The following is a 12,107-nucleotide window of genomic DNA, read 5'->3' as shown; positions in this document are numbered from 1 at the left end:
GGTGGGGTTTCAGGTGTCTCCGGAAGGTGGTGATTGACTCCGCTGTCCTGGCGTCGTGAGGGAGCTTGTTCCACCATTGGGGTGCCAGAGCAGCGAACAGTTTTGACTGGGCTGAGCGGGAACTGTGCTTCCTCAGAGGTAGGGAGCGAGCAGGCCAGAGGTGGATGAACGCAGTGCCCTTGTTTGGGTGTAGGGCCTGATCAGAGCCTGAAGGTATGGAGGTGCCGTTCCCTTCACAGCTCCGTAGGCAATCACCATGGTCTTGTAGCGGATGCGAGCTTCAACTGGAAGCCAGTGGAGAGAGCGGAGGAGCGGGGTGACGTGAGAGAACTTGGGAAGGTTGAACACCAGACGGGCTGCGGCGTTCTGGATGAGTTGTAGGGGTTTAATGGCACAGGCAGGGAGCCCAGCCAACAGCGAGTTGCAGTAATCCAGACGGGAGATGACAAGTGCCTGGATTAGGACCTGCGCCGCTTCCTGTGTGAGGCAGGGTCGTACTGTGCGAATGTTGTAGAGCATGAACCTACAGGATCGGGTCACCGCCTTGATGTTAGTGGAGAACGACAGGGTGTTGTCCAGGATCACGCCAAGGTTCTTAGCACTCTGGGAGGAGGACACAAGGAGTTGTCAACCGTGATGGCGAGATCATGGAACGGGCAGTCCTTCCCCGGGAGGAAGAGCAGCTCCGTCTTGCCGAGGTTCAGCTTGAGCTGGTGATCCGTCATCCACACTGATATGTCTGACAGACATGCAGAGATGCGATTCGCCGCCTGGTTATCAGAAGGGGGAAAGGAGAAGATTAATTGTGTGTCGTCTGCATAGCAATGATAGGAGAGACCATGTGAGGATATGACAGAGCCAAGTGACTTGGTGTATAGCGAGAATAGGAGAGGGCCTAGAACAGAGCCCTGGGGACACCAGTGGTGAGAGCGCATGGTGCGGAGACAGATTCTCGCCACGCCACCTGGTAGGAGCGACCTGTCAGGTAGGACGCAATCCAAGCGTGGGCCAGGCCGGAGATGCCCAACTCGGAGAGGGTGGAGAGGAGGATCTGATGGTTCACAGTATCAAAGGCAGCAGATAGGTCTAGAAGGATGAGAGCAGAGGAGAGAGAGTTAGCTTTAGCAGTGCGGAGAGCCTCCGTGACACAGAGAAGAGCAGTCTCAGTTGAATGCCCAGTCTTGAAACCTGACTGATTAGGATCAAGAAGGTCATTCTGAGAGAGATAGCAGGAGAGCTGGCCAAGGACGGCACGTTCAAGAGTTTTGGAGAGAAAAGAAAGAAGGGATACTGGTCTGTAGTTGTTGACATCGACGGGATCGAGTGTAGGTTTTTTCAGAAGGGGTGCAACTCTCGCTCTCTTGAAGACGGAAGGGACGTAGCCAGCGGTCAAGGATGAGTTGATGAGCGAGGTGAGGAAGGGGAGAAGGTCTCCGGAAATGGTCTGGAGAAGAGAGGAGGGGATAGGGTCAAGTGGGCAGGTTGTTGGGCGGCCGGCCATCACAAGACGCGAGATTTCATCTGGAGAGAGAGGGGAGAAAGAGGTCAAAGCACAGGGTAGGGCAGTGAGAGCAGGACCAGTGGTGTCGTTTGACTTAGCAAACGAGGATCGGATATCGTCAACCTTCTTTTCAAAATGGTTGACGAAGTCATCCGCAGAGAGGGAGGAGGGGGGGGGGATTCAGGAGGGAGGAGAAGGTAGCAAAGAGCTTCCCTAGGGTTAGAGGCAGATGCTTGGAATTTAGAGTGGTAGAAAGTGGCTTTAGCAGCAGAGACAGAAGAGGAGAATGTAGAGAGGAGTGAGTGAAAGGATGCCAGGTCCGCAGGGAGGCGAGTTTTCCTCCATTTCCGCTCGGCTGCCCGGAGCCTTGTTCTGTGAGCTCGTAGTGAGTCGTCGAGCCACGGAGCAGGAGGGGAGGACCGAGCCGGCCTGGAGGATAGGGGACAGAGAAAATCAAAGGATGCAGAAAGGGAGGAGAAGGAGGGTTGAGGAGGCAGAATCAGGAGATAGGTTGGAGAAGGTTTGAGCAGAGGGAAGAGATGATAGGATGGAAGAGGAGAGAGTAGCGGGAGAGAGAGAGCGAAGGTTGGGACGGCGCAATACCATCCGAGTAGGGGCAGAGTGAGAAGTGTTGGATGAGAGCAAGAGGGAAAAGGATACAAGGTAGTGGTCGGAGATTTGGAGGGGAGTTGAAATGAGATTAGTGGAAGAACAGCATCTAGTAAAGATGAGGTCAAGCGTATTGCCTGCCTTGTGAGTGGGGGGGAAGGTGAGAGGGTGAGGTCAAAAGAGGAGAGGAGTGGAAAGAAGGAGGCAGAGAGGAATGAGTCAAAGGTAGACGTGGGGAGGTTAAAGTCACCCAGAACTTTGAGAGGTGAGCCATCCTCAGGAAAGGAACTTATCAAGGCGTCAAGCTCATTGATGAACTCTCCAAGGGAACCTGGAGGGCGATAAATGATATGGATGTTAAGCTTGAAAGGGCTGGTAACTGTGACAGCATGGAATTCAAATGAGGAGATAGACAGATGGGTCAGGGGAGAAAGAGAGAATGTCCACTTGGGAGAGATGAGGATTCCAGTGCCACCACCCCGCTGGCTCGATGCTCTAGGGGTATGCGAGAACACGTGGGCAGACGAAGAGAGAGCAGTAGGAGTAGCAGTGTTATCTGTGGTAATCCATGTTTCCGTCAGCGCCAGGAAGTCTAGGGACTGGAGGGTAGCATAGGCTGAGATGAACTCAGCCTTGTTGGCTGCAGACCGGCAGTTCCAGAGGCTGCCGGAGACCTGGAACTCCACGTGGGTCGTGTGCGCTGGGACCACCAGGTTAGAGTGGCAGCGGCCACGCGGTGTGAAGCGTTTGTATGGCCTGTGCAGAGAGGAGAGAACAGGGATAGACAGACACATAGTTGACAAGCTACAGAAGTGTTGTTTCTTGTATTATTGTCTCCTGTGTCTTTAGAGAACTGTTTCACTTTGATATCCTTTTTCTTCTGTCCTGATTTTCTCTTTCTTTTCTTCTGTTAACTAGATATTCTTTGTTGTTCTTCGTTAGCTAGCTAGCTTCTTCCAAAAGAGTCCCTAGCAACTGCTTAGCAACTGGTAAACAATTCAGCTTGCTAAGATAACTACAATTTTATGAAAAATAGTTATTTTTCAAAAGCCTATCTTCTTTGTTTGTTGCTTGTTTTTTCTCCTATTCAGTCTTGCAGTTTTCTTTTGCTTTTTTCCGATGTACTTCACTCTAAAAACCATGTAAATTTCAATATTTGTAGGAGCTCATTTTTCAGCTGCTGCTGCTCAAATTGGAGTTCCAGAATTTATGTGTGTGATTTATATGTGTGAACACGTGTGGTTCCCCCCGTTAAGTATGGAGGACGTGGTGTGGGGGTGCTTTGCTGGTGACACTGTCAGTGAGTTTATTTGGAATTCAAGACACACTTAACCAGCATGGCTACCGCAGCATTCTGCAGTGATAATCATCCCACCTGGTTTGCGCTTAGTGGGACTATCATTTGTTTTTCAACCTGACAATGACCCAAAACACACCTCCAGGCTGTGTAAGGGCTATTTGACCAAGGAGGAGAGTGATGGAATGCTGCATCAGATGACCTGGCCTCCACAATCACACGACCTCAACCCAATTGAGATGGTTTGGGATGATTTGGATTCCCCGGCGAAGGAAAAGCAGCCAACAAGTGTTCAGCAAATGTGGGAACTCCTTCGAGACTGTTGGAAAAGCATTCCAGGTGAAGCTGGTAGAGAGAATGCCAAGAGTGTGAAAATCTGTAATCGAGGCAAAGGGTGGCTACTTTTGAAGAATCTCAAATATAAAATATATTTAGATTTCTTTTAACACTTTTTTTGGTTAGTACATGATTCCAAATGTGTTATTTCATAGTTTATGTCTTCACTATTATTCTACAATGTAAAAGTAAAGAAACCCTTGAATGAGTAGGTGTGTCTAAACTTTTGACTGGTACTGTATGTTTTGTAATAGAACATAAGTATTGTATTATGTTGCGTCCCTGTAGCTCAGTGGCGGAGTGTCTGGATGCTGCGTTGAACACGCTGTCTCGTGCCCTGGAGGACAACCGGGACAACCCAGAGATTTGGTGCCACTACCTGTCTCTGTTCTCCCGCCGCGGGAAGAGGGGCGAGGTGCAGGAGATGTGTGAGATGGCTGTTGAGCACGCCCCCGACTACCAAGTCTGGTGGAGTGTAAGTTCTCATGTCCAACCTACCCTCTGCAGCAGTGTTCACCAACCAGTCGATCTTCAAGGCGTTCCTAGTCGATCACCAAACATTTCTGTAGAAAAGCCAACGATAAAAGCATGAAGGCGGTAGGTGCACTTACATTTACATTTAAGTCATCAGAAGCTCTGCGCACCGGGTAGGCAAAGTGTTGGCATTTTGAACCATCCAATTTGTCTGAAAAGTCCAACTCTGCCTACCCGGCAGACATGGAGGTCTGTGGCTAAATCGAGTGCGCCTACTGCGCTGGCCAATCGGATAGCTCAAATCGATACGCCTACCTACAGCTTCCACAACCCCGGCCACAGCAAAGTTTAATACTAGCCTACGTGAGATTTCATTACTTTTACAACCATGACCAGAGACTGTCAAAGAATACAGCAAAGGGCTGCTGTTTAAAAAAATATGTACCTTTTTCTTTAACTAGGCAAATCAGTTAAGAACAAGTTCTTATTTTACAATGACGACCTAACCCGGACAATGCTGGGCCAATGCTGGGCCAATTCTGAGCCGCCCTATGGGACTTCCGATCACGGCCGGTTGTGATACAGCCTGGGATCAAACCAGGTTCTGTAATGACCCCTCTAGCACTGAGATGCAGAGCTTTAGACCACTGCACCACTCGGGAGCAATGAGCGAGTTCATGTGTACGTTTTTTTCAGTACTGTCAACACTGTTTTTATTCAACACTATTACCGAACATAACATGCTTCTAACTACTTCCACTGCAGCTGCAATGAATGAGGAGTCAAGTGTTCGATAGTCCACCATTTAAAAAGAATCATTCTTAGCAGCTCGTCGTGTCTATTTTAATATTGAGGAGTCGGCCTATTTCACTTTCTCTGGTCATAGGAACAACGTGAATTTGTGCACGGACAGATGTTGTGCGACTCGAGTTTTGCCATCAGGTGGAAGACGGGTCCCCTATTGGGTCGGTTTCACCGGAGGAAAGGAAGGCGAGAGCAGGGACCGTGAGAGAGCGGACCCTCTGCTGTTTTCCCTCCCTCCGCTGAGACTAATGCCGTGTTCAAAACAACTGGAGAACTGGGAAAATCTCCGACGTCTGTGCGTTCTAAACAACTGGGAACTCTGAAAATAATGGGATCCGACTGGGGGAAAATCGTTTTTTTGAATGGTCATCCAACTCGGGCATGTTTCTAGAGCTCTGACTTTCCAACCTGAAGATCACTGATGTCATGATTTGACCTTGTTTTTTCCAGAGTTCCCAGTTGTGTTGAAAGCACCAGGACCATCATATCCAGTAAAATCAAATAAAAAAGCTAATTATTTCAATTTACGCTCCGCTGTGCCTCGCAAGCACCTACACCAACTGATCAATTTAGTTATCAAAGCTCGAGTTCTGAAATATAAACTGGTCTGAGAAGAATAATATTGGCAGGCCAGGCATGTAGCCAATATGCTGTTATAGTGTATTAGGTCTAAACTAACCCCCCCCCTACACACAGTACCTAACCATGGAGAGCTCGTTTGAGGGGAAGGACTATGTGTGTGGTCGTCTGCTGCAGTACCTACTAGACTGTTCTTGGACTAGTGGTTTCTCTGAGAGGCTGTCCTTCCAGTTGCTGGAGTCTCTACTCTACAGGGTCCAACTCAGCGTGTTCACCGGCCGGCTACAGAATGCCCTGGCCATCCTACAGGTAAGCAACTGCAAAGAAATAAACCGAGAGCGCCAACAATCTAACTGCACACCTCAATTCCCGGGGCAATTCCTAGTCATATGGCATCTTTTTTTTCCCACCGTCAGGACAAACTGATTTAATACCTCTTGGATTAGCTACTGCTACACAAAATGCACACGATGCTCAAGGGCAAACAATCACCTCTCTGGCATCCCTGTTCATTCCAGAATGCCTTGAAGTCGGTCACTGAGCAGTGCATTGCCGACCACCTGACCGCGAGTGACCGCTGCCTAGTCTGGCTGGCCTTCATCCACCTGACAGAGTTTGACCGCCTGCCGGCCAGCTTGTATGACCCAGCCAACTCCAACCCTTCCCGGGTGGTAAGCACAGAGTCCTTCGCCCTCCCCTGGAGAAAGCCGCTCGACGTCCGCACCGAGCCTGATACACTTATCGCTGTGTTCGAAGGTGAGCCTTCACCATCGCCACGATTCAACGACTCTTTACAGGTCTTTTACTTAGCTTTTTCACACAGTCTATAAATGTTCACTTTGTCCGCAGTTACTCATGGCAAATGTAGTTTGCTTGCAAGCCTAAAAATGTTACGCTTCCAGTTTGACTATTTCCACTCAGTTACTTATTACATTTTTCTACAATTACTGCCACATTGATGTAAATGTTGTTTACAGCTGAGAGGGGCATTGATTTCATTCTTGTTTTTTCAACGCTAGATGCAGTACGTCAGTGCACAGACATGACTCTGCCTCCCAGTGAGAGAACCCTGGTCTGTCTGCCTCTATACACAAACCTCATCGCCTGCTACAGCCTGCTGGGAAAGTAAGCTCAACGCTAACATTCTGCTAGCTAGGTGTGTGTGTGTGTGTGTGGCCCCCAATAAAATCTGTCTTGTGTGTAGTGCTGGGCGGTATACCGTATTTGACTATATACAGGTATTGATGCACAGACCGGTTTGGGTTTTTACTTTTACCTTCTATAATGGTATTTCAGTGTTTGGTTTGTGATATGCAACTTCCGACGTGTGTAATGTCTTTTTTTTTTACATACTGAACAAAAATATAAACGCAATATTACATGTTGCGTTGTATTTTTGTTCAGTGTAGTTTATGGGTTTGCTACTTGGGTCGTCACTCTCCTTCTGCATGCCACTTCCCCATGTCAGTCAAGAAGAGTAGAATTGCTCGAGCACTTGGCTTAAGTTGAACAGTATAAAGCGATCAGAATGGATAGAGCCCCATTTGAAATCACTTATAATGTACACTAGATGACAAAGGAACTAGCCCCTAATCTACGGATTTCACATGACTGGGCAGGGACGCAGCGATGGGATGTGGACACCTGCTCGTCGAACATCTCATTCTAAAATCATGGGAATTAACATGGGAGTTGGTCCCCACTTTGCTGCTATAACAGCCTCCACTCTTCTGGGAAGGCTTTTCTCTAGATGTTGGAACATAGCTGCGGGGACTTACTTCCATTCAGTCACGAGAATTAGTGAGGTCAGGCGCTGATGTTGGTTGATTTAAGCCTGACTCAGTAGGGGTTTTTCCTTTCATTTTAATATTTTCTACGTTGTAGAATAATTGTGAAGACATCAAAATTATGAAATAACACATGGAATTATGCAGTGTTTTCTGTTAGAAATTCTTCAATGCTTGACAGCTTTGCACACTCTTGGCATTCTCTCAACCAGCTTCACCTGGAATGCTTTTCCAACATTCTTGGAGTTCTCACATATGCTGAGCACTTGTTGGCTGCTTTTCCACTCTGCAGTCTAACTTATCCCAAACCATTTCAATTGGGTTGAGGTCGGGTGATTGTGGAGGCTAGGTCATCTGACGCTGCACTCCATCACTCTCCTTCTTGGTCAAATAGCCCTTACACAGCCTGGAGGTGTGTTGGGTCATTGTCCTGTTGAAACACAAATGATAGTCCCACTAAGCGCAAACCAGATGGGATGGCGTATCGCTGCAGAATGCTGTGGTAGCCATGCTGGTTAAGTCTGCCTTGAATTCTAAATACATCGGCAACAGTGTCACCAGCAAAGCACCCCCACAACATCACACCTCTTCCTCCATGCTTCACGGTGGGAAACACACATGTACGGATAATCCGTTCACCTACTCTGCATCTCACAAAGACACGGCGGTTGGATCCAAAAATCCCGAATTTGGACTCATTAGACCAAAGGACAGATTTCCACCAGTCTAATATACATTGCTTGTGTTAGACTTGTGTTAGACAGACCAGGGTTCTCTCACTGGGAGGCAGAGTCTGGTCTGTGCACTGATGTACTTGGCCCAAGCAAGCCTCTTCTTTTTATTGGTGTCCTTTGGTAGTGGTTTATTTGCAGCAATTCGACCATGAAGGCCTGATTCATGCAGTATCCTATGAACAGTTAATGTTGAGATGTCTAACTCTGAAGCATTTATTTGGGCTGCAATTTCTGAGGCTGATAACTCTAATGAACTTATCCTCTGCAGCGTAGGTCATTCTGGGTCTTCCTTTCCTGTGGCTGTCCTCATGAGAGCCAGTTTCATAGCGCCTGATGGTTTTTGCAACTGCACTTGAAGAAACTTTCAAAGTTCTTCATTTTGCTGATTGACTGACTTTCGTGTCTTAAACTAATGATGGACTGTCATTTCTCTGCTTATTTGAGCTGTTCTTGCCATAATATGGACTTGGTCTTTTACCAAATAGGGCTGTTTTCTGTATACCACCCCTACCTTGTCACAACACAACTGATTGGCTCAAATGCATTAAGATGGAAAGAAATTCCACAAATTAACTTTTACCAAGGCACACCTGTTTATTTGAAGTGCATTCCAGGTGACTACCTCATGAAGCTGGTTGAGAGAATGCCAAGAGTGTGCAAAGCTGTCATCAAGGCAATGGGTGGCTACTTTGAAGAATCTCAAGGATATAAAATATATTTTGATTTGTTGAACACTTTTATTTAATTTTTTTTTTTTTTTTTTGGGTTGCTACATGATTCCATATGTGTTATTTCATAGTTTTGATGTCTTCACTATTATTCTACAATGTAGGAAAAAATCTAGAAAAACCCTTGAATGACTAGGTCTCCAAACTTTCGACTGGTACTGTAGATGGTGCGTGTTGCCATCCTAGGTTCATGAACTACTCATAAATATTTCACTTTTATTATTAAAAAACATAAAATATTGTCAAATAAGTTATTCAAATATCATGACATTTGGTCTTATCACCCAGCCTTACTTTTGTGTTTGGACAAGAAAGGTCTTAATGTGTGTGCTTATGTGGTTGGGTGGCTGTGTGTGTCATTAAACGTTCTACTAATATCTACTTGCTAGTCTTAACTTAAAACTGACTTGCACCCCGTAGGTACGATGCGGGCCTGGAGCTGTGTGAGTCCCTGTTGGCGCTGTGCCCGCAGTCTTGTGTCCTGTTAGATGCCCTGTCAGGGCTCTACGTGGGGAAGGGGGACTGTGAGCAAGGTGTCTGCGTGTGGCTACAGGCTCTGTCCCAGTGTCCACACAATGCAGAGGTCTTCTACCACACCTGCAAGTTCTTTATGGCACAGGTCAGTCTGTCTGTTAGTGGGTTGGGTGGCACTCCTGGTCATTTCAAATGTTATATATCCCTTTAGATGCAATTAAAAAGGGCATAGTCAATTTACATGTAGTGACATCATTTTGTGTTATTTTTTTTGCACTAAGATTCTTCATGACCTAGCTAACCTACAGTGCCTTCAGAAAGTATTCATACCCCTTGACTTATTCCACATTTTGTTACAGCCTGAATTCAAAATGGGTTAAATATAAAACATTCTCACCCATCTACACACAGTTCCCAATATTGACAAAGTGAAAACATGTTTTTAGGAAATCTTGCGAATGTATTAAATTCAATACAGAAATATCTAATTTACATACGTTCTCACACCCCTGAGTCAATACGTGTTAGAATCAATTTTGGCAGCAATTACAGCTGAGTCTTTCTGGGTAAGTCTCAAAGCTTTTCACACCTGGATTGTACAATATTTGCACATTGTTCTTTTTAAAATTCTTCAAGCTCTGTCAAGTTGGTTGATCATTGCTAGACAGCCGTTTTCAAGTTTTGCCATAGATTTTCCAGACGGTTTAAGTCAAAACTAATAAGGCCATTCAGGAACATTCAATGGCGTCTTGGTTAGCAACTCAAGTATATTTTCGGCCTTCGATTATTGTCCTGCTGAAAGATGAATTCTTCTCCCGTTGTCTGTTGAAAAGCAGACTGAACCAGGTTTTCCACTAGGACTTTGCTTGCGCTTAGCTCTATTCTGTTTCTTTTTATCCCCGAAAAACTCCCTAGTCCTTGCTGATGACAAGCATACCCATAACATGATGCTGCCACAACCTTGCTTGAAAATATGAAGTGGTATTCAGTGATGTTGGATTTGCCCCAAACCATAATGCTTTTTATTCAGGACAAAAGTCAAATCTGTTACGTTTTTTTGCAGTTTTACTTTAGTGCCTTACTGCAAACAGGATGTGTGTTTTGACATATTTTTATTATTTTCACTTTGTCATTATAGGTTAGTATTGTGGAGTAACTACAATGTTGTTGGTCCATCCATATCCATTATACTCTAACGGTTTTAAAGTCACCATTGGCCTCATGGTGAAATCCCTGATTGGTTTCCTTCCTCTCCGACAACTTAGTTAAAGGATGCCTGTATCTTTGTAGTGACCGGGTGTATTGGTACACCATCCAAAGTGTAATTAAGAACTTCACCAAGGGATATTAGATGCCTTTAAAAAAAATATCCATCTACCAATAGGTGCCCTTTGCAAGGCATTGGAAAACCTCCCTTTGTGGTTAAATCTGTGTTTGAAATTCACTGCTCTACTGAGGGACCTTAAAGATAATTGTATGTGTGGGGTACAGAGATTAGTTAGTGTTGAACATGATTTTTGAAGGACTATTATTGCACGCAGTGAGTCCATGCAACTTGTTAAGCATTTTTTTCTTCTCCTGAACTTGTCAACGAAGGGGTTGAATACTTGAATCAAGACATTTCAGCTTTTCATTTTGAGTTAATTTGTCAAAATGTCAAAACATAATTTCACTTTGACATTATGGGTATTGTGTGTAGGCTAGTGGCAAAATCTCAATTGAATCCATTTTAAATCCAGGCTGTAACACAATAAAATGTGGGAAAAGTCAAGGGTGTGAATACTTTCTGAAGGCACTGTATGTGTCTCTGAACAGGAGAAGTCGAGTTGCATCACTCCTCTGTTCCGGGAGTTTGTCCTGTCTTTCTGTGATGGGGAGAGAAGTGAACAGAAACCTGTGGATGTGCTCCGGTAGGACATTTCCTCCCAGAACTTAAGCAGGAATTAATGTCCTTACTCTCTTAACTTTAATATATATATTTTCTTTTAATGACTTTTTGTAAACCAAGTTGCTACCTTTTTTTGTAGAGGGGGTATATGGTTCAATGAATTAATGCAATCTCCATTTTTTTTTTTAAAGGTACATCCTTGGTATTCCAACAGAGGACATCCTAAGAGGCCCAGTTATCAAAAAGCAACTTCAAGAGCAGCTTAGTCACCAAAAGCCTTACCTGAACCTCGTCCACTGGTAAGTATTGTGCTGTACTGCGCTGTGACACGCTGGCTGACCCTACACTACACATAAGCTCAGTTCTTATTCATATATGGCGGTTCAATGCACCATTGTTAACATTTACCGGTAACAGTTTATAATACGGTTACCTTTTCATAAAGGCTTTTAGAATTAGGTTATTAATTCATTCATCAACACAATAAAACATGACAGTCGGGCTTCCTGAAGTCATTTCATACAGTCCGAGACAGTGATGTGTTTTCTGGTGTCTTGCAGTCTGTGGCAGTGGGGGCACGGTAGTGTTGGGGAGGCGATCGATGCTTTCGAGAGCGCGCTGGGAGCCGTAATGCAGCTAAATGTCCTTCAAAAGCTATGGATGGAGTGAGTCAAGTCTTACAATGTCTTACACCAACTCCTTAACATGCATCTGTTTCATCTTCTCACCCAGTATCGCCATAAGGATAGTACTATCGTCCCATGGGATGAAGGGGCCACATCTGATGAGGGTCAAGCCAGATCTAATGCTCCTTCTAGCGATGAGAAACAGGCACACGTACAATAAAAGGGTTCCCAAGTGGGAGCACAGGCTTTCATCGGGATGACTTTGCATCC

At 45.5% G+C, this 12,107-nt stretch overlaps 1 protein-coding gene across 2 annotated transcripts in view; it reads left to right on the top strand.

The window, feature by feature from the left end:
- Positions 1-12,107, top strand: part of LOC106573129 (zinc finger C3H1 domain-containing protein) — a 28,781-nt gene that overhangs the window by 13,268 nt on the left and 3,406 nt on the right. For both annotated transcript variants that reach the window (XM_014147850.2, XM_014147849.2), the window contains exons 22-29: positions 4,032-4,218; positions 5,718-5,909; positions 6,119-6,356; positions 6,620-6,725; positions 9,270-9,468; positions 11,139-11,233; positions 11,403-11,510; positions 11,772-11,876. In XM_014147850.2, the coding sequence (XP_014003325.2) occupies positions 4,032-4,218; positions 5,718-5,909; positions 6,119-6,356; positions 6,620-6,725; positions 9,270-9,468; positions 11,139-11,233; positions 11,403-11,510; positions 11,772-11,876 (1,230 nt within the window). The remainder of the gene's footprint in view (positions 1-4,031; positions 4,219-5,717; positions 5,910-6,118; positions 6,357-6,619; positions 6,726-9,269; positions 9,469-11,138; positions 11,234-11,402; positions 11,511-11,771; positions 11,877-12,107) is intronic.

This window comes from Salmo salar, chromosome ssa16, assembly GCF_905237065.1.
Source record: "Salmo salar chromosome ssa16, Ssal_v3.1, whole genome shotgun sequence".
Taxonomy (NCBI): Eukaryota; Metazoa; Chordata; class Actinopteri; order Salmoniformes; family Salmonidae; genus Salmo; species Salmo salar.
The sequence above is the reverse complement of the archived record's forward strand: the minus strand, read 5'-3'. Positions and strand labels throughout refer to the sequence as shown.